At 36.7% G+C, this 22,040-nt stretch overlaps 2 protein-coding genes across 9 annotated transcripts; one reads left to right on the top strand and one right to left on the bottom strand.

Annotated features, from left to right (window-relative positions):
* The first annotated feature begins 2,952 nt into the window (after window positions 1-2,952).
* LOC130055010 (RE1-silencing transcription factor-like) lies at window positions 2,953-3,675 on the top strand. Its single transcript, XM_056166159.1, has one exon. The coding sequence runs from the start codon at window positions 2,953-2,955 to the stop codon at window positions 3,673-3,675; it is 723 nt and encodes a 240-aa protein (XP_056022134.1).
* Window positions 3,676-7,526: 3,851 nt separating this feature from the next.
* Window positions 7,527-20,838, bottom strand: LOC125649387 (putative oxidoreductase YteT). Of its 8 annotated transcripts, none has more exons than XM_048876907.2 (13): window positions 20,640-20,838; window positions 20,065-20,174; window positions 18,269-18,353; window positions 17,019-17,092; window positions 16,531-16,590; window positions 15,592-15,756; window positions 13,953-14,138; window positions 13,320-13,421; window positions 12,808-12,939; window positions 11,531-11,632; window positions 11,378-11,444; window positions 10,888-10,982; window positions 7,527-8,165 (listed from the first exon to the last, which is right to left on the bottom strand). In XM_048876907.2, the coding sequence occupies exons 2-13, from the start codon at window positions 20,164-20,166 to the stop codon at window positions 8,034-8,036; spliced, it is 1,302 nt and encodes a 433-aa protein (XP_048732864.2). In that variant the 5' UTR covers window positions 20,167-20,174; window positions 20,640-20,838; the 3' UTR covers window positions 7,527-8,033. The 8 variants fall into 8 exon arrangements, with proteins under 8 accessions (XP_048732864.2, XP_048732862.2, XP_048732863.2 ...); XM_048876905.2 differs by lacking the exons at window positions 13,953-14,138; window positions 20,640-20,838 and adding exons at window positions 13,724-13,909; window positions 20,437-20,605; XM_048876906.2 differs by lacking the exon at window positions 20,640-20,838 and adding an exon at window positions 20,437-20,602.
* Window positions 20,839-22,040: the final 1,202 nt, after the last annotated feature.

Here is a 22,040-nt window from a genome sequence, read left to right on the forward strand (position 1 = left end):
ATCAATGGACAAGTATGGAGGCGAAAGCTATTTCGTCGGTATTGAGAAGGTTTGAATTTAATATCAAGTTAAAAACCGAACAGCAGAGTGTAAATTCTTTCTGCAACAATATGATTTTCTTTCCTTTGTCGAAGTGGCTCGAGTAACTACATTTTCGCGCTGATTGTCAATGTTTAGGCTTTTCATTAGATCCACCAACGAGATCTCGCGATAACAAGCATGGCGGAGCAGACGAAGAATTTTGCATGCTGTACATTATATTTAATGAAAAACACCTTTATTAGACATGCCCGAGCACAAAGTTGGTACTCCTTTTGGTGTAAACAACATTTGGGACCAATACACAGAGTTTATTATCGGTTATTCATAAAATTATTTTGCACCATTACGGAGATCCTATGGAATTGTAGCCCTATCCCGAAAACGTCAGAATAAAAAAAAATTGGATTGGGCTACATTATTGCAGCTAATGTTTAGTCTACTTGGATGACATCATTGTCACAGGTAAGACCTTTGACCAGATGCTTGAAAACCTAACAAAAGTGTTTGACAGATTACAGGATGCAAACTTAAAGTTAAAAGCCAAAAAGTGTTGTCTTTTTGCAAAAGAGGTTACTTACCTCGGGCATGTTGTCTCTGAGAAGGGTATGGCAACACACCCAGCCAAAATTGCTGCAGTGAAGGAATGGCCGGTTCCAGCAAACGTCACCGAGCTTCGGTCATTCCTGGGACTATGCGGATATTATCGCCGCTTCATCAAGAACTTCTCTGCGATTGCCAAATGTCTCCATACCTTAACTGAAAAGGGGAGACCATTTATCTGGACAACACATTGTCAAGAAGCCTTTGAAAGCTTAAAACACCACCTAACCAACTCTCCTGTCTTAACACATCCAAATTTCAACCTCCCCTTTGTATTAGATACAGATGCGAGTGATCAGGCAATAGGGGCTGTGTTGTCACAAAGCATAGATGGCAGTGAGCGGGTCATAGCATACGCAAGCAGGACACTGACCAAGTGTGAGCGTAAATACTGTGTGACAAGGAAAGAACTTCTGTCTGTTGTACACTTTGTGAAGTATTTCAAACACTACCTTTACGGTAAGGAGTTCCTTGTCCGCAGTGATCATGGGTCACTAAGATGGTTGTTTCAGTTTAAGAATCCCGAGGGCCAGTTAGCCAGATGGCTAGAAACACTCAGCACTTTCAAGTTCCAGATTCAGCATCGCCCAGGGTTGCAACATAGAAATGCAGATGCCCTAAGCAGAGTGCCATGTCGCCAGTGTGGATACGAACCAGAAAAAGATGCTCCCGTTTGCAATGCAGCAAAAGCAGGTGCTATCGAGGAACCATATAGCAGGATAAAAGATGTACAAGATCAGGACAGTGACTTGAAACTTGTTAAGAGTTGGTTATATAAGAGAAAAAGACCTGATTACAAAGAGATAAGTGGCTTAGGATATGTTGTAAGGTCTCTTTGGTCCCAATGGAATATCCTTGTCCTGGACAATGCTATTTTGTACAGAAAGTACACTGAAGGAGATAGAAATTTTTCTAGCCTGCAGGCAGTAGTACCAGCAACCGAGCGTAGAATGGTTCTCCAATTTTGTCATGACTTGGAGACTGCTGGTCATTTGGGTGTTACCAAGACGCTTGCGCGAATCCGTCAGAAATATTACTGGGCAGGTCTACAGGCAGATACTAGGGACTATATTGCCGGTTGTGAGAAATGCTCCAGAAGGAAAAGTCCTCAGATGAAAAAGAAAGCACCAATGACACTAGTAGAAAGTGGATTACCAATGGATAGAATTGCAACGGATATCCTTGGAGAACTCCCAGTCACTGAAAATGGCAACAAGTATATACTTGTTGTTTCTGATTATTTCACCAAGTGGACTGAGAGTTTTCCCATGCCAAATATGGAGGCAGCGACAGTTGCAAGAATAGTAGTAGAAGAAGCAGTGTCAAGATTTGGCGTGCCGTCCAGTATTCACTCAGATCAAGGACGCCAATATGAAAGTGAACTTTTCTCCGAGATGTGTCGTGTGCTACAAATAAAGAAGACCCGAACCACTCCGTATCACCCGCAAAGTGACGGAATGGTCGAGCGCTTTAATAAGACACTTGCCACAATGTTAAGTGCATATGTTAATGAGCACCACTCTGACTGGGATAGTTACCTGCCTTATGTAATGATGGCATACCGAGCTTCAGTACATGAAACCACTGGTTTCACACCAAATTACATGATGCTCGGAAGAGAGGTATCTACGCCTCTTGACATAATGTATGAGATGCCAAACGCAGTGAAGTATATACCCAAAAATAAATGGGCTTGGCAACTCAAAGAAAGAATGGAAGAAGCACATAAATATGTCAGAGAGAATATCAAGACAGCAATGGTACGCCAAAAGAAATACCATGATCAGAAGCTCTCGTGGCAAAAATTTAGCAAAGGAGATCAGGTTTATGTCTATTTCCCTTTGAGGAAAGTTGGTCTGTCTCCAAAGTTCACAAGCTACTGGAGAGGTCCATATGAGATTATGGACAAAATCAGTGATATTACGTTCAAAGTGAACTGTGGGACACGTGGAAAAGCCCAAGTTGTACACGTAGACAGACTCAGGTTGAAGCGCGAACAAATTTTGCGGAACGAGAAAGAGAGTCCTCTGGAAATTGCTAATCCTAGTACCGTTGTAAGTGAGGAGCCGGAGATAGAACATCTACCAAGTGAGGTTGACAACAACCTTGATACTCTTCGTTCTGGTAGAACAAAAAAAGCTCCGGGTTGGCTCCAAGACTATGTTTATTAGCTTGTTGGGTTACCTAGGCAGGGTAACCAGTTGTAAATAGCAGCCAGTTTGATTTCTTTACGTGGTATTGTTCATTGTCAAGTATGTTTAGGAGTATTGTTTAAACAAACAATCACTTAATTTTTGTCATTTCAGGAACATGCCTAACACCAAGATAACCAGTCGTGGGGATACAGTACGGAAGTGTGCGTTTTGCCCTTTCCAGTCATCGAATCACACCATATGGAGAGACCATATGGCTCAGTGTTATGAGAACAAATTCTTCTGCAAACAGTGTGACTATTCCACAGACAAGAAGATTAATTATCTAAGGCATGTCAAACGAAAGCATTCAACAAGACAGAGTGAGAAAAATGACCATCCCTCGTGTAGCAAAGTGACGGAGGATACATGTGACGACCATACTGTAGAAGATACTCAAAGTAGTGAGAACATTTCGTCTAAAGGGACAGAAGGAGACAATGATGGATCTGCATCAGAGGATGAGGACGCGTGGTTGGCTGAAGACCCAGATGTTAGTATTGGGGAGGCTATAGAGACTGTGCAGCTTGGAAGGAGAGGTCCGGAGACAGAAAGGCGATCAACATGTGATCCTGCTGTTAGGAAGAGAACTTCTCCAATGCCAGTATACAGCCCAGCACCACCCAAGGTAGCTCGACCTTGTTCTATTATGATTGAGTCTGAGCAGAGAGATCCTCCTGTCCAGTCAGCTAGGTCTGCAGACTTCCAGACAGAGAGAGACATGGTAGATTCCTGTACTCAAACAGAGCCGGTCCGGTATACAAAGTCAATAACTACAACCACCATTGTCAGAGAGAATGGGAGAAAAGTCATCACCGTGAAGAAGGAGAAAATGTTGTAGAAAGCAGACTTGTGACATGTGTAATAGAACAGATAGGCTAACATTTGAGCAGACAGTTCAGCAGTCTCTAAATTTTTCATTTATTTCTGTGTAATTTAATCTTTGTTTTGTGCCAAATAGTGCAATGTTATCTTGTGAATATTGTCATGCGGGACGCATGAGCTTAAGGGGGGAGAAATGAAGCGGTTGAGAGTTATTCCCCTTTGCAGTATTTTGTAAATCAAGAAATCATTGTATATAATTTAATTAACGTGTTAATTGATTAAAAGAAATTACAAGAATGAATGTTGTATGTATATAAATAAGATGAAAATGAATGTTTGGTTCAGATGAGCAAAGTAAGCTCAAAAATCGGATTCTTGCCTATAGAAAATTATGCTTATTGACGTAAAGATTATTTATATTGGAAAAAGGCCGGGGTGCTAGTGTGAATTGATGTGTTCAACTTGCATGACGACGAATTGTTGTCGGGCTTAATTACAAACTAGAGACAATAGTCGTGAGAGTCAGAACTAGTGTAAGTAGTTATCGTAGGTATACTACAGTTTGACAAGTGCGAGTGACCAAGTGATCACAGAGAGCCAAGTTGACTACGGGTCGTGTGGCTATACTAGTGTTTGCATAAGCCAAGTGGCAAGTGCGGGTGACCAAGTGGCAAGTGATCACAGAGAGCCAAGTTGACTACGGGTCGTGTAGCTATACTAGTGTTTGCATAAGCCAAGTGGCAAGTGCGGGTGACCAAGTGGCAAGTGACCAAGTGATCACAGAGAGCCAAGTTGACTACGGGTCGTGTGGCCATACATTGTTTGCATAAGCCAAGTGGCAAGTGCGGGTGACCAAGTGGCAAGCTACCAAGTGGCAAGTGCGGGTGACCAAGTGGCAAGTGCGGGTGACCAAGTGGCAAGCTACCAAGTGACAAGCTGCCAAGTGGTGTGAGTAAGCCAAGTGGCAAGCTGCCAAGTGGTGTGGGTAGCCAAGAGGCAGCACCTTGATTAAAATAGGCATAAGTGAGTTCTCTTTGTTAATTATAGCACTAGGCAAGTGACACAAGCATATCTGTATATAAGAATTTGTTTTACACTAGACAAGTGGCCATTATCTGTATATTTTGCATTCGTTATTATCCTTATAAGACTTGGGCAAACCAAGTACGATCCCAAGGAGATCGCTCGGGTCTCGCACGTTACAATAGCCTTATCGACCAACACTCACACAACGGAAACACCTTCCAAGCATAAACAACTATTTACAGACAACAACACAAAAACTAACTAAAATGAAAATTAACTTCATTACAAGGACATATTACAGTACAGAAGTTATTTTATTGTACCCCCTCTTATGGGGGGGGGGGGGGGGGGGTTACATAGGTTTCACTAAGGTCTGTTTGTCTATCCGTACCCATATATCTAGCGTTTGTCGACCTATTGTGCTGCAGTTTTGTATGTAGATTACAAGTGACCCTCTGACATGCCTTCCCAAAAATGAGAATTCTTGAATGAGAGCTTAAAGCGCCGCAAGTTGTTCACAATTTTTAATAACTCTGCAGTTTGTGAACCGATATATGGGTTACATGTGTTCCTGGCATGTGCTTCCCGTAACATGAAATTTCTTGATTGCGAGCTCAAAGCACCGCAAGCTATAATCATAGCAAACGTTTGGCGACTGTCACTCTGGTGTTTGTGAACCGATTAATGAGCTCAAATGTATGTAGGTTATATGGGACTAAGCACAGAGGTTTCATTTATTTGTTTATTTCCTTGTGAATTTACTTTGAGAGAGAGAGAGAGAGAGAGAGAGAGAGAGAGAGAGAGAGAGAGAGAGAGAGAGAGAGAGAGCAACTAGTTAAACAAACAAAAATATTGAGAAATAAAGAGGAAGGGTGGGTATTGGTTTTTACGAGTGTCCAAACTGCGGGAGAGTGTCCAAACGGCGGCTAACAGGCATGATCTAACATAATCTAAGGTGACTAACAAACCTGCGGTGCACAAGACCTAACAACCCCATGTTCAGCAGAATGACCCTACAACAAAAGGTAAAACGATTTATTGTCGGACATCTCTCTCTCTCTCTCTAGGGGACTGGACGGAAAAAAATCATATAGAAAACAACGACACCACCAACACAACAAATACAATTCTTTCGATAATAACAACACCACTACCAACCAAAACAACAATAACAAATAAATCTTTTTAAAATCATACAACAGAACAAGTAGAAGACGAAGTAGAAGATTTAAAAAATGTCATGCTTGTAAGGTCCAGAGAACCTTTTGTGGTCATAGCTGGACCACAGACGAAGATTGATAGAAAATTGTTTAACGTCCCTCTCGAGAATATTTCACTCATATGGAGACGTCTCCACTGCCGGTGAAGGGCTGCAAAATTTAGACATTTGCTCGGCCTTATTGCCATTGAGCACGGAGGAACTTTATCGTGCCACACCTGCTCTGATACGGGACCTCGGTTTTTACGGTCTCATCCGAAGGAGCACCCCATTTACTCGCCTCTTACGACAAGCAAGGGTTACTGAGGACCTATTCTAACCCTGATCCCCCACAGAAGAAAGAGGAGGAGAGAAAGAGTTAACAAACAGGGCCAGTTTGATGTTTCCAAATATTAGCAGCAAGGGGGACGACAATTCGGGGTGTGAGGTTATGCCCAAATCGTCGCCGGCGACGATTTTCGAACGGGCGACAATTTGGGGTGTTACATAAGATATATAGGGCTTTGTAGGGATTTTAATGACTAAAAGGGAAAATATAGGAACCTTCAAGTTTATAGGAAAATATAGGAATAAATAGGGACTTCAGACACCCTGGTGGAAGTCTAGGTTCATAAGAAAATATTTATTTTTATATGAATTTGAAATTCTTTTTGTAAAGTTTACACATATATATAATGTAAAATATCATATTTTTGCATTTTTACCTGTGCACAAGACAAAATAAAATGACAGGCATCTGCCAGTCTTACTGTGAAAATAGTCTTGATCCGATATAGAGTGACCTTGATCTGATATAGAGTGACCTTGAGCTGATATATAATACATGGTATGATGTATATACAGTAAAACATTTATAGTTACAGCGAACATGTTTATAATAAATTAATGCTAGTACCAAAGCGATTTTCATTTGGGAAGTGATTTTCATTCCCTATATTCCCGTGGGGATCCAGGTTAAAGTAGGTCCTCAGTACCCCTTGCTTGTAAGAGGCAACTAAATGGGGCGATCCTTTGGATGAAACCACAAAAACCGAGGTCCCGTGTCTCAGCAGGTGTGGCATGATAAAGATCCATCCCTGCTCGAAGGCCGTAAGCGCCAGGCGTAGGCCTAAATGCAGACCTTCACCGGCAATGGCGACATCTCCGTATGAGTAAAATATTCTCAAGAGAGACATTAAACAATATACAATCAATCATTCCCTGTAGTTTTAATACACATCATGAACTTATTGGATATAATGAACTACGATTATAACAAACGGAAATTGCTCGTCCCCAGCGCTTTGTTTGTGTGGTTTACTTTATCATATCTACATGTATAATATCAATTCATATACAAGTCATCAACAAAGTAAAAAGAAAATTCTTTCTCAGTTACTTTTACTTTACAGAGACTACAGAATGCAATCTATAAGAAAAAACTTCTAGGAATGTGTATTTGTTAAATCCTTCTTAGATACTTTGGAAACATATGTTGAAGAAAATACAAATCTTCATTGCCTATTACAAAAATAATTTTTCATTACGATTTCTGGATTCAAACAAATTATTCAAAACACTTTTTCTCTGGTTAAAGTACTACATACATGTAAAATGGTGAAAAAACAAAATCTGACACAATCTGGAATGTAAGGAACCTTTTATTCAATTGAAACAGCCACTGGATTTATTTACTCTCTCTCTCTCTAAAAACATTCTGTAAATTAAAGACCAAAACATGTTTCATATTTTAATATTACAGAATATAAGAAAATAAAGATTTATAGTATCCTATAATAGAAGTCAGTAAATGAATGACTAGTTGACCCTCCATCAGACATTCATGTTCTCCAACAATCTCACCCCCAAGAGAACCATTGGCACATAAAAGAACCCTCACAGCTGCAGCCATGAGAAGCTAAGCCCAAGTCTAAATTTTGTGGTACTTCACCTACAGTTGGGAATGTCTCAATATGAATGAAATATTTTCAAAGGAATGTCCAACTAATAAACCCAAGGAACCCAGGAATATCTACAGTGTACCTGCTGAAATCTTCAGCAGTATTTTCTATATACACACTAGGGCAGCACAGGATATATATGCGCCATGTATTTCTGTTTATATCACAGTGAGGCTGTTGATCAAATATTTATGAAAAAGACATGTCTTCATTGATGGTGACCACTCGATTTTCTTTGCGTGCTTTCTCTGCGGCAAATGTGACTAGATGACTGGCCAGGGTCTCTTCCGCACCAGTTTGGATTTTAGAAAAGTCTTTTTCCTGTACAACATAAAAATAATCAGTGAAAATTAATGTGGTATATGATGCTAGAATCACAAATTCTGCAACCAAAGAAACAAATATCAATTTATATCAGAGTCAGCATTATTTTTACAAAATATTTGCCAATATTTCTCATTAATGTGATATATAATACTAATATGATAAATTCTGTAACCAATCTATGGTAACCATTTTCAAATTGAAGAAATGTCAGAGAGGTAGTTGTTTTTAGATGTTAAATTTACTAAAACTTGATATTAAAACATTAAATCATCCTCACACCATACGTGCTTATTTGTCTCTTGGTATAGGCCAACACTTTTCCTATTCTGTATTCTAATAATTCATGATCTAATGTAATTGTTGGTACATATGTAACATACATCTTTTTGGATTTGCTACATACTCTCGACCCCCCCCCCCCCTCATTTTTACATAATGTTTGCCGATATTTCTCATATTTGTTGCATTTCATGGATATGGGAAGCTACAATGTATATGATAGTTTAATTGATTGTGCATTATCACACAATAACGTTTATATAGCCACTTTAAATCATAGCAGAAAATAGACATAACATAACCCTTTATACATTTATAGAAAGTATACAACATTGTGGTTCTTTCTTTCACACATTCTATACCATGTCAATTTGATAAACAAGAGCCCCATGGGCCACATTGCTGACCTGAGTGACCTTGGCTCTACTATTGTTCAGCTGTTGTAATATAAAAAAGATTTTTTTCAATCTTTATTCTCATGATTGATTGTATATTGTTTAACATCCCTCTCAAGAATTTTTCACTCATATATGGAGAAGTCACCATTGCCATTGAAGGGCTGCAAAATGTACATGTATGCTCGGTTCTTACAGCCATTGAGCAGGGAAGGATCATAATCGAGCCACACCTGCTGTGACACGGGACCTTGGCTTTTATTTTCCCATCCGAAGGATGGCCCCATTCAGTCACCTCTTCCGACATGCAAGGACCTATTCTAACCCGGATCCTCACAGGATTTTATTCTCATGAAGAATTTTGACTCCATATTGTGGCCTAAACCTAGCCCCAAAGGGTCATGATTTACTATGATACAATTCATAAGGTATAAACATCAAGGTATGAAATGTAAGGTCTTGACATGAAGAGTCTATATACAAAATGTGAAAACCCTACCCATGGGTATATTGCCTAGATCAAACTCCAAGGTCAAAAACTTTGGTACCAAATAAAAGATATTTTTACAAGGAATGCATACATGAAATATGAAAGATATCTCACTCACCATTCAAAAATTTTGAGCAAGGTTAAAGTTTCAGGTAAAGTTTTAAAATTTAAGACAAACTCCAAGGTCATGAGGTCTAACATTATGGCATCATCTTGCCACAAAGAATCTGTATACAAAATATGAAAGTCCTACCAATAGTTCAGGAGTTATTGCCTAGGTCAGGTTTTGTAAAAAGTAGGTGAAACTCCAAGGTTACTATCACAAAGTTAAAAACTAGTACAAAAATGTATGTCTTGTCGCAACAAATGCATATATGAAGTTATGAGCAAGGTGAAGTTTTAAAATTTGCGTCAAACTCCAGGGTTCAGAATTATCTCAGGTCCGCAAGTCCAAGACTCAGGGCTCGAAATTAACATATGTCCGTCAGTCTGTGACTGGTTAAAAGTCTGGTGGACTGACTGACATTTAGTTTAGTCAGTCCAATGGGACTGACATAAAAAGTTAGTTTCAAGCCCTGAGACTAGTAAAAACATGCCAGACTAATAAATTTTCTATGGTACTAGTCCATACAGAGTAGTGAAAATTCAGATATCAAGATTTTAGCAAATTTGTCAAAGTCTCTTACACGTTTGAACTTATGGTGTGAATACCTGCATGGTTATTATATGCATTTACATGACAATAACTTGCTGACCTTCCAAATGTGGAGGTTTATAAAAAGGGGTTGCATGAGTCACTCATTGATTATTGTATGTTTCCGAAGAAAACAAATTAAAGTGTGTTTAACTTTTTCTGCTGTAGGTATTAGAAACTGAATTGTTTGCCACTGCGAAATGTTTGGTTTGATTAAATCTAAAGAAAAATGACATTGTGTTATCATTTTTTATGATAGTGGACGGACTAGTGAAATGCTTTGTGGACTAGTGAATATTGACAGTCACTAATCCATACAGACTAGTTCTTGAAAAAGTTAATTTCCAACCTTGTTATGTTTTCTTATAGGTAGGTCAAACTCAAGGTTAAAATCTTTGGTACTAAAAGACAGCTTTTGTCATAAAGAATGTACAAATAAAATATATGAGAGCCCTATCACTTACTATTCAAAAGTTATGAGCAAGGTTAAAGTATCACTTGAAGACAAACAGGACCCAAACGAACTTCATCTATGCTATGTCGGGAAGCTTTCAAGTGAATTTCAACTTTTCTGGCCCAGTGCTTCTTGAGAAAAAGATTTTTAAATGAGCCCATATATGGGTGTGACAGGGTGTATAGGTAGTACTCCAAGTTCGATCACCATCATCAGGTTGTTTGTGAGGGGCTATGGTGGTGGCCTACTCAGACACGTGGGTCTCCTCCTAGTACTCTGGTTCCCGCACAGTACAATTTTTTTTTTACATTAATATGTTGTGTCTTGTACAGTACATTGGTTGTTGACTCTAGTATCAATTGTCAACTGATCCAAAAAAAATTTTTTCGCACTATAACACTTACATAAAGAGCTTGCTGGAAGTGTTCCATTAAGCAATAATCTGCACCGCCGTGTCCGCTGAGGGGTCCTTTATGTTCAGACTCTAATTTATGGTGGTCTGTTGGCATAAAAATGGAATCCATTTAATTCTTACAAATATTGAAAATTAAATGTAACAAATTCCTGAGATACTGAATATGCAGAAATCCTGATTTCAAGTGTATGAATAAGATGAACAGATTTGAAGGGGGGGGGGGCTTTAATATTTTGCTCCTGGATATTTCATGGTTTCTAAAACAAAAACAAAAAAATTCTCTCTTTCTAGTATTCATTTCCATTTTCTACATAAAAATGCAGGTTTGATTATTTTTACTACTGTTAATTTCACATCTTTATTCTTTAGCAAAAGTTTGTTTAACTGCAAAAATAATACTGTAAGTATACTACATGGATCTGTCAGAATACATTACAAAATCTATTTACAGAATTTTACCCAATATATTCTTCACTTACATCTCTGTCCAGTCACAAAATCAACTTGTAAAACACATGGTTGTCCATCTTTATATCTTATCTCCCCCTGAAGAGTAAATCAGATCTATCAGTATACTGTAACAGCTATAGCTAGATATGTGCATGTACTGCAACAAGGGAGACAATACTTACCTTTGTTCCAAACACATTAACCTCCCTTGTACAAACTGACCCTGTAAATGCAATCATTGACAGCGATGCGGTAGCTCCATCAGAAAACTGCATGTTAACCACCTAAAAATGCATGTATCGAAATAAGTTGTTAGTCCTGTTTTAGTATATATATTAATACATGTACATGTTTTAAGAAAATTGAAGTATTTCAATACATGTGTACACTGTAGTAAGAAACCAAGTGCAACAATAATTGTGTAAATAATTGCATTTAAGCATTCTAGATATGCTGTTGTGTGTGTGTGTGTGTGTGTGTAATTGTTAAATTTATGTATATACAGAGAAAATATTGGGGAGTTTCAATGCAAGGGTCTATATAGTTATAAATATCAAGTCAATTAATCTGGGGTTGTACAATATGCTAGGAAAAGTATCAATTACAATGGCTTAAAGGCATAGGGTATAAGATATTGGCGAAATTTTGCATGTTCCAAAAAGGTGGCGAAATTTAAGATCATAACTAAAAAATAACAAAAAGTTCTTCAGAATGTTTACAAACACATTGGATATGATAGTAATTACAAAATAATTCCCTGTTCTCATTTGCCTAAACTGGTATCCTGTTGACTTCGCATCTCTTATGTTTGTGTGCAGCCATCAGTCAGTGGGGTACCAGTTTAATATATTGTCCTCCCGACAAAATTTTTATAAAGTGCTAAAACGTCAAAATGACTTCAATCAATTTCAAAGCACTGTAGCTATAGATAACTCATAATACTACAAATTTGTTTTTTGGAATTCTTCCTGCAAAATATTGTGATGTCATTTTTGAGATAAAAGATAGACCATGTGCCTTTAATTTCTTCTATTTACTTTTTATTAAGTACAATTATGAACATCCTTGTAAAATATTCTGATTTGTGGATGAATTTTTTTTAACTTGACAAAGTTTGGAAAGTAATGTACATGCAATGAAAGGTGCTGCTAGAATCATATGTTAAGCACAGTGTAATAGAAATCTCCAGAATACTAGCATACAGGTACCGGTTTCACTACAACTGAAATATGTGCAACAACTTTTAATATTAAACTCAATTATAATTCCATTCATTCAGAGAAATATTTAAACCCAGGGTTTGTAATTTTATTTATAATGGTCAAATTGTACTGTAGTTTTTGTGGCAGCAATCCATAAAAGAATCCTTGTTGTTTCAGTAGTGGTGCTTATTAACATGTACATTCATCAAAGGTGTAATAAATGACTGGGTGCTAGCTGCCGTAACATATCCACAAACCTGTTGTGACATAACATCATTGTCCAAGTCGTAGACACAGCGTCCATATGGCCCTGTCCTCAATGCTTCCGTGACATTTTCTATATCAGGCGGCCCTGAAGTCAACACAGAGACAGGCCAGCCTTTGTTAAACTAAAAGTGATTTACATTTTGTATTATTTAATCATATTGTGGTCTATTTTCATGAAACAAGAGGCCAACAGACCCTATCGGTCACCTGAGTATTAGTGAAAAGTATCGTTGACTACTAGGGCTATGAAATCTTATATTCATGATCACACAAAAACCCGTGTATCAGCTCTGGTTACTAAATCTTAAAACTACACTTATAATACACATGCAGATACATTTCTTTCAAATGTTACACATAGGATAAGAAAGATAAGATAAAGGTTACTTCTAATCAGTGAATATTGCACAATATGGGAAAACATAAGTTCTGCAGAACCGACACAATTCGGTACATTACTAATATTAATATGCCCCTAAAAAACTGTAATGCAATGCCTTACCGATTTAACACCATTTTCTATGTAAATTTTTACAGCTGAATAAGGACACTGGGACTCCACTTCCCGTGGACAGTCTAGGCAGCGACTGGCTGCATTCTTTGGCTAAAATTGAAAAAAAAAATCTACATTTGCACATTGTACCAGAAAGTCTAGTAGTCCTCATAGATGTCAAAACCTAATGTGCATCAATATTCTATGTGGTAGATCTTTATTTAAAACATAAATCAACAGCAAATCTAATCAAGCTATTACAATGCATATATATGTAACTTCCATGTCAACCTGGGTAATTTGCTCACTAACAAATATTTTCAAAAACAATGTGGAATACAATGTTAATCCTAAAATCAACTTTGTTAGGTACAGCACAGTTTTCTTAGTCACTAGCCAGTGTAACAACTTACTTTACTTTCTTTGTTAAAATGGCTCAGATGTCCGAAAGAAGACACACTTTGACATTTCCTATCTCCCATCCAGTGACACACTAGATCAACATCATGGCAACATTTACCCAGCAGGGATGAAGAGCTCTTACTTTCTTTATGCCAATTTCCTCTCACATATGAATGGGCAAAATGCCAGTACCCTACCTACATGTGTAAAATGACATGCATTATCATCATATGAACTTACTTTATTTTTCTGAGAGAAGTGACTTAAATGTCCAAATGAGGCAACAGAATGGCATTTCCTGGGCCCCATCCAATGACATATAAGGTCAAGGTCATGACAACACTTTGCCAGTAGAGAAAAAGAGCTCTCTGACTCTTTGTGCCAGTTGCCTCTAACAAAAGAATGGGCAAAATGCCAATAACCAACCTGAAATGCAAAGCAATACTTAATACAGGTGTGATTGAAAATACACCAAATCTGCCCTTTGCAATTTTTTTTTTTACATTTTTATCTTCATTAACAAAATGTGTTATATATATGCAGCATTGAAGAGGGCTCTCAGACACACAGAAACTCATGCATATCGTAAACGAGTGTTAGAAAACAAGGGTGCAGCCATTAAGCGGTCAGTGAGTATCCCCTTGCAAGATGACATCATTCCTTGGGTATTATTCACAAACATTGGATTAATATATCATTTAATAATCTTTAAAGTGATGACTTAACAATGATGCTGATTGGATGAAAAATTCGTTTGATTTCTTAGTCAAAAACAATTTCGTCCAGAGTTTATCTGCACTAAGCATGTGGGACTACTTTTCTCTGGAATGAGTTTTCCCTGTTCTAATTTTAGCACTATTTATAGAACGGGAATTTCCACACAAGCATTGTACATGAAATGTATTCGTTTGATGCTACCGAAAATAAACACAACCAAAGATATGAATGAAATACAAATTAATTTAAAGAAACAACACACATAGGCCTAGTGATGACATGGCAGAATAGTCAACTTGGATGACGTAGCAGGAAAATAGACAGATTGTAAACACGAGTTCTCGGTATGTATCGTCTGCTTTACGAGTTCGATAACATGACAGAGCAAGCAGCAACTTTTGATCTGCGAGATATTAATGAAATTGAACTGTGTAATATGGGGCTCAGTCAATGTGGGCAATTTAGATGAAGAGGTGTTGAGCTTTTTACTTGATGTTGAAATGGAGCCAAGTCGCATTCCACCGTTTCGACAACACAACCAGTGTTCAACGTCTCCTCGAATGCAATGCAGAATACACCCAGTCACCACTTGTTCTCTTCCTTTATATCTAATTCAGTTTTTAACCACTGCACCTTTAATTTGACGTATAATCCATTTAATTCTGCACAGTAACTCTACCTGACCTGAACGCACAGCCGGTTTTGTTGTTGTTTTCATTGTTACGTACAGTATCCAGGTATTCCTACATGCCATTTCAAAAACGTTAATGCAAGCTTTTTGATGAGAGAAACTATTTGTTTTTCTATTTTAAAAACACAATTAAATGATAAGAAATAAAACTTATAATTCTTTATTTGATGCATGTATCAAACGAAAAATTAAATGGAGAACTTTGCATTGATGAAGTTTTCCGTCCAATTTTTCGTTTGATACATGCATCAAATAAAGAATTATAAGTTTCATTTCTTAAATCACAGTTCTGACAGTCTTTTGATGACATAATCAGTTTACTGCAGAATAATGGACACCATGTTTCTTCATCTCTGCAATAACCATGGTACATTTGTTTATATATCTCCATGATACAAACAGACTAGACACTAATTTCTTAAATGACATTAACATAACACTATGTTTACCTGTACTTAAAATGAAACTTACAGGCTCCAGGTGTTGAATATTGACCACTTTCCCAATGGCTCCACTGTCAATAATTTCCGTGATTTTTTTAACCCAGGGTGTGTATCTAAGGACATGACACACAGTCAAGAAGACGTTGTTCTCTTTGCACACACGCACAATTTCCCTACAGTCTTCTTCATTAGTCTGTAATTAAAGACATTTAATCTCATAAAACTTAAAAATTTTCAGTACAGGGAGTCATATAACAAACAAAGAAATTGCCTCACTAATTTTTTTCTTTTCAAAACAACTCTATGTTTTAATTCACGATCTGATTGTGAAAGCACCAACTGAAGTACATGAATTAACAGGCTCCATTGATACGTGTATTATGGGTACTTTGTCATTTATAATCAGCTCTACTGAGTGACCCCTTATCAGCCAAACGCCTGCACTGAATCTGTATTTATAACTGAGGAGTATCAATGTAATACATACATGTACCATGTATATATATACATGTACAACATGTATAGTACAGTAGAATACACTTATTACAAACATGTTTATAATGAATTCACACTTATTGTGAATTAAGTGATACATGTATTCACTACCCTGTGAATGGAAAATAATGAGAATTTTATTCGATATAACAGTTTGGTTATAATGTCATGAACTGTTTTTTGCTGGCCCTGGATGTTTGCTATAACTGTGTTTTACAGAAAAATCTATAGTCCATTCCATAAAAATTTTAGCCCTAATTATGGTTCTGCAATTTGTTTCGGAAATTAAAGCTTTCTTCAGTTTGCTGTAATTTCAAGTTTAGAATTCAGATAAAGAGTAATGTCTTTGAATTTCACAAAATTACCGTGCACATACCTAACTGATAAATTATGAGAAACACATACAAATTGTCAGACAAGACCCGAATTCTGAATCCTTATACAAATGCACACTTTAGAATAAAAAACTTACTGCCATTGGTTTCTCTAATAAAATATGGTATCCTCTTCTGGCAAATGCAATTGCTGGATCCTGAAAAGTGCATGTAGTTTTTATTTCATGTGAATTAATGATCTCGAGTTTAATGAAAAATAATTCACCATTCCTCTCATTTCATAGTAGTACAAATACTATAATTAGTACTCTATTACTTTACAGATGTACAGTCAAACCTCATTATCTCAAATGCAATGAGGCTCGAGAATAAACTTTGCTATATCCAAGGGTTTGGAGATATTGAGGCTAAAATACATAAAGAAAATGTAGTTGAGACTTACTTGAGACAACTCACTTTAACACATCTTTGGTATTCAAGATATCAATGTTCGAGATACCAGGTACTATATTTCGTAATCTAGTATTCATTACTTTACAGATTCTTCACAAACAACTATATTAATGACAGCCATCAACAAACTGCTGGTAAACATGCAGCATCCAGACTTAGATAAACACTGTACCTTGTGATGCTGATCCAGGGTACAAATCACCACACAGTCTGCAAACTTCCCCCTCTCTGCAATTTCCCGCCAATCTAAAAAAACCCACAAAGTTCTATTGTCATATATATATATCTGTAACCTCTGTAAATAAATTATCATTAATCATTTAATCATTCAAAATATACCTAGTATGTAAAATGATGAGGTACTTTTCATTGCTCAAAATAGCTAAATTAAGGTATGCTACTTTGTGTTAAATGGATTGATGGACTTTGTGATGACATCAGATGGGAGAAAGTACATATGTATGGACAAAGGGAGTTTCATTCAAATTTCCTCCTCTCCAATACAACGATATTCGCATTTCCAATAATTGACTTATATCTTTACAAATATTGTAACCACAGGCACTTGACGTGTTGAATATCTATAATAATAAAAAATTGTCTTCCTGTAAACATAATGTTATGTTTACAGGAAGACAATTTTTATTATTATAGATATTTAAAACGTTGAGTGCCTGTGATTGTGACACTAGATATTTCCTCGTGAATTTATTGCAGTACCTTTATTTCAATGAATAGAAAATCTGACAGGTACAAAAAATGTTTTAGATATGTCAAATGTTTGGAAAGTTTGACAATTTTTGTGAGGGAAAACTGTCTGAATAAGGTAGTAATTCTTATGTATGAAAAGCACTATTGACTTTCGACCTTTTAAATCAATAAGGGTCATCTACTCCTTTACGATGTACCAGTGTACCAAGTTTGATGTCTGTCAATCAAAGTGTTCTCAATATATTAATGAGCATACAATTTCTTACTAAGTCCAATTTGACCCTTGGTATTTGACCTTCTGACCTAAAAATCAATAGGGATCATATACTCCCTAGAAGCAACTGTATCAAGTTTGGTAATTGTCAAGCAAAAGATTCTTTAGGTATTGAGTGGACAACACTCAGGTCTACAGACCAACTGGAGCAAAATAATAAATTGCTCACTCTGTTTAAAAAAACAAAGTGGAAAGGGGGGGGGGGGCAGAATGAAAGTAAAAATTTAAATATAAAATTTAAATTTAATTTTTGAAAATTATACATGAGGTATATAATGCATAATGAAATGTAAATATGAAGTGATTGACATTTTGAACTAAGTCTGTCATGCTGTCACATAAAGCTTTTTAAATGTCATAAATTTAATACTAAAACTTAACCTGAGGTTTAAAGTTAGATATATGACCATCATTTTGTTGTGTATCAGTACATTTACCTTCAAACGCCATGTCATCAGGAATATCACAGAGTCTCTGCAGTTGTCTCCTTTGGTACTCTTTGGGATCTGCCACTGCAATTACCTTCAGAAAACAAATATCCAGCTCTGATTTCAAAATCCAATTTTCCTTAAGGTTGAATGATAAACCTTTTAGCAGGAGTTAAATACACTGAAATTTCAAAACAAGATGTGTTTGTAAAACACTGATGCCCTGTACGGCCAAATTCAAAGGTCAAGGTCATAAGGTAAAACATTTTGGTAACAAAAGAAAGGTCTTCAAGGGATACACATGTAAAAAATGAATGCCCTAGCAATAACTGTTCAAAACTTACACCAAGGTTGAAGTTTTTCTAAATAAGGTCAACCCCCCCCCTTACTATAATCTTATTTGCAAATACAACCTGGCATTATGTTGAATGATCTCTGACATTTTTCACACCACTTGTTAGTCTTTTAAATACTTCTTTTGGTGGATCCATTTCTACCCGATCAAGATAGAGAGTGCAAGTATGACCTGAACACAGGGGATGCTTACACGTCCCAGGCACCTGATCCCACCCCCGGTGTGTCCAGAGGACCATGATGCCCTGCCCTCAATTCTGTATTCTTTATAGAAATTATGAAATTGATACATGACTGTTCACTATATCTTTACCTTGTTTCATAAACAAGACAAAATTGATATGATAAAAATTATGCAATATTGGATAACTGTTCAAACTCAAATTTTGCCCTATTTCAATATTTTATGAATTTCATGAATGTTCAAACATATGGTACTTGCAAATTAACTGCTTCGCTGATCATACGAATTATCCCCTGATGCCTCGGATCCATTGTTTTATCTACACAAACAACTTACACCTTAGTATTCCCTACATTCAGATTTTGTAATACAATATGTTAATAAGTTAAACTGAAAATTAAAGCCTCAATAATTTTCATCAATAATACATGTATACAGCACTATATGAAAAAGCATATAGGTAATGCTACTTATAGACAAAGCATTCATTCAATCTGATTTGGTTATATAAATATATTGTAAATTGCTCAAATCATTCATTTATTTATGCATTAATTCCTATAATTTTTCTACTTTTCACTATATCATATTCTAGGTTGACCTAATTATTTTCATTTTATCTAATTCAGAAATAACCATCACTTTTGAGCTGTTCATGGTCAATATGAACGAATTTGGATTTGAGGCAAATTCTGTGAATTGCGCTAGCTCAAAAGTGATGTTCATTTCTTATATTTATAATATTCATTTACAAAATCACCATTTGTCTACATTGCTTGTGTAAGTCAGGAAATATTTCGTTGCATAAAACGAACTCCTAAGATCCGCCTCTGTTACAGTCGTATTGTGACTTACATCCACATGACATCACACTTGGTCTCACCCTGCCTTTTATCAACATTGCACAGTGCACCAGCTGTACTTTGGAGGTAGGAGACCGCAAGATTGGGATGATAATCCATGTAAGTTCACAATCTCCATCCGGGGTGTGACTTTGCGAGATCTTTGTAACAATTGTTGTATTTTTTCAAATCATCACGCTCTCTCAGTCATGTGCTTTAAACTAGTTCATAATCCGTTCATAGTCAAATATGAACAGATTATGCCGCGTGCTGAAATTGGTTGGTTCATAGAGGAAAATGCGATATTGTAAATATTTATTTCTGAGTAGGATGAGAAGAGAGGGAGGGAGGTATAAGTATGTTAATTATTGATCAACAAATCAAATCAAATGGCAATACAACATTAGCTTTAAAGAGTTATTTACCTGAAACTCCTCTGGTTTGCATTGTTGGAAGTGAGCATAACCAAACCCTCTTTGGCCAGCCCCAACAACTATAGCTTTAGTCTTCTCCACTTGGCTGGTCATTTTATTTCCTTAATAATTACATGTACACTTGTGTATATTTACATGTAAAACATCACCAATATTCATTCATAAGTTCATTACTTTTTTACTAAAAATTTTTAGTTTTCATGCTATAATACAAATACCGTGTATCAGAGTAGACTCCCCTACTACAAGTAATACACAGACACAGACATGTACTGATAATGATGTAGATAGTCCACGATTACAATGTTAACCTTGTTTACTAAATTTGTTTTTAGATGATTTCAATGAGGTTACCCAACTTACCCATTACAGACTGTGGATTGATTTATATATGTACATTTTTTGGACTTTTATATATTATGTACTCGGATGTTATGTCAAATATGCTGTCTGGCATGGATTAATAAAAAATCTATTCTTAGATCTAACGTCAGTCAACACAAACCGTGAAACTTCAACTTTTTCAAGCTGGATATTTATCATATTGTAATATTTGTAGGTTATACCTTAAAATTATTACCTGGTTGTCACCGATCGCATGTGTACAAACCAGAAATTACTTCAATCGAAGCTTTAAGATGGCTCACTATACCCTGAAATAGTTTCTCAAATCAGTACTAGTTGATTTAATCATAATAGATAAGATGATGATATTGTGGTAGCCTGGTTCCCGAGGCTTGCACATCGGAAGGCCTCGGGAACCAGGCTACTCGGGTCTTTCCGGCAAGCTCGGGAAAACGGAGTTGGGAAAACGTTTAATCTGGTCCCCCTTCTCACGATTTCTAGTATGGAATGCCATAACTGCCTTATGTGGATGTGTTTCATGATGATATTGTGCTTTTTCGTTATATGCTGTGTGGGGTTTTTCCATGATAAGGTGGTGCTTTTTTTATCATATGCTGTGGTTCTTTCATGATAAGACAGTGCTTGTTTTATCATATGCTGTGGTTCTTTCATGATACTACAGTGCTTTTTATATTATATGCTGTGGTTCTTTCATGATAAGGCGGTGCTTTTTCGTTATGCTGTGTTGGGTTTTTTTTCATGATAAGGTGGTGCTTCAAAAAAGCGAACGAACCCTTAGTCTCGTTCAACCAGACGCTCTGCTTTTTCCGTAAGTAGATCGTCGGAGATATACGGAGACAGCCGAGTGTCTGGTTGAACGAGGCTAACGAACCCTGTGTGTCAAACTCCCCGTCGAGGCCTCATTACGTCACCTACGAATAGTAAGCAAACGAACTCTGGCGAAAGTTTGCCCAGTGTGTGTGTGTGTATATATATATATATATATATAGAGAGAGAGAGAGAGAGAGAGAGAGAGAGAGAGAGAGAGAGAGAGAGAGTTTGCCTCATTTGGAATCAATTAATGTAAAGTTAAAGTTCTTACATGCACCGGTATATATCGGGTACCTGTAAAGTGCGAAAAGAAACGAAGGGAAATCTACCGAAACGAAACGAAACCCACCGAAACGAGTCAATTCGAAAGCCTACATTAAAGGGGAGGCTAATCTTATTTATATGTAGTAATTTTCACAGGGGCCTATAAGATACATTTTTTAAATATTATAATTAAAAGAGTTCGGTTATACAATCTGTTTCGTTTCCTTTCGGTAGATTTCGTTTCGTTTCGATTTCGTTTTGCACTTTACAGGTACCCGTATATATCTTGCGGATAGATGTTGAACTCGAAATGATAGTGATAAAAACCCAACCAATCGAAACAGAATCATTGTAAACTTATGATCCTAGTAAAGGGAATTATAATATGTGTAAATACATGTGCGTTTAACACATGTTAATTACCCTGTGTCAGACTGTGTTTTGTCCATTCTTTTCTCATAGGGGTCCTGCTCGCTAATATACCTAGTCTAACATGCCTTTCGAGTTTGATTTGAAAATATATTTTA

This window comes from Ostrea edulis, chromosome 5, assembly GCF_947568905.1.
Source record: "Ostrea edulis chromosome 5, xbOstEdul1.1, whole genome shotgun sequence".
NCBI classification, from domain to species: domain Eukaryota; kingdom Metazoa; phylum Mollusca; class Bivalvia; order Ostreida; family Ostreidae; genus Ostrea; species Ostrea edulis.

Bases quoted from the DNA above. Each gene is read 5' to 3' on its own strand.
- LOC130055010 (XM_056166159.1), top strand. From the start codon at position 2,953: ATGCCTAACACCAAGATAACCAGTCGTGGGGATACAGTACGGAAGTGT.
- LOC125649387 (XM_048876905.2), bottom strand. The intron at 16,591-17,018 runs GTACAGTGTTTA...TGCACTTTTCAG, and splicing joins CCCTGGATCAGCATCACAAG to GATCCAGCAATTGCATTTGC. The intron at 12,940-13,319 runs GTAAGGCATTGC...AATCACTTTTAG, and splicing joins TAGAAAATGGTGTTAAATCG to TTTAACAAAGGCTGGCCTGT.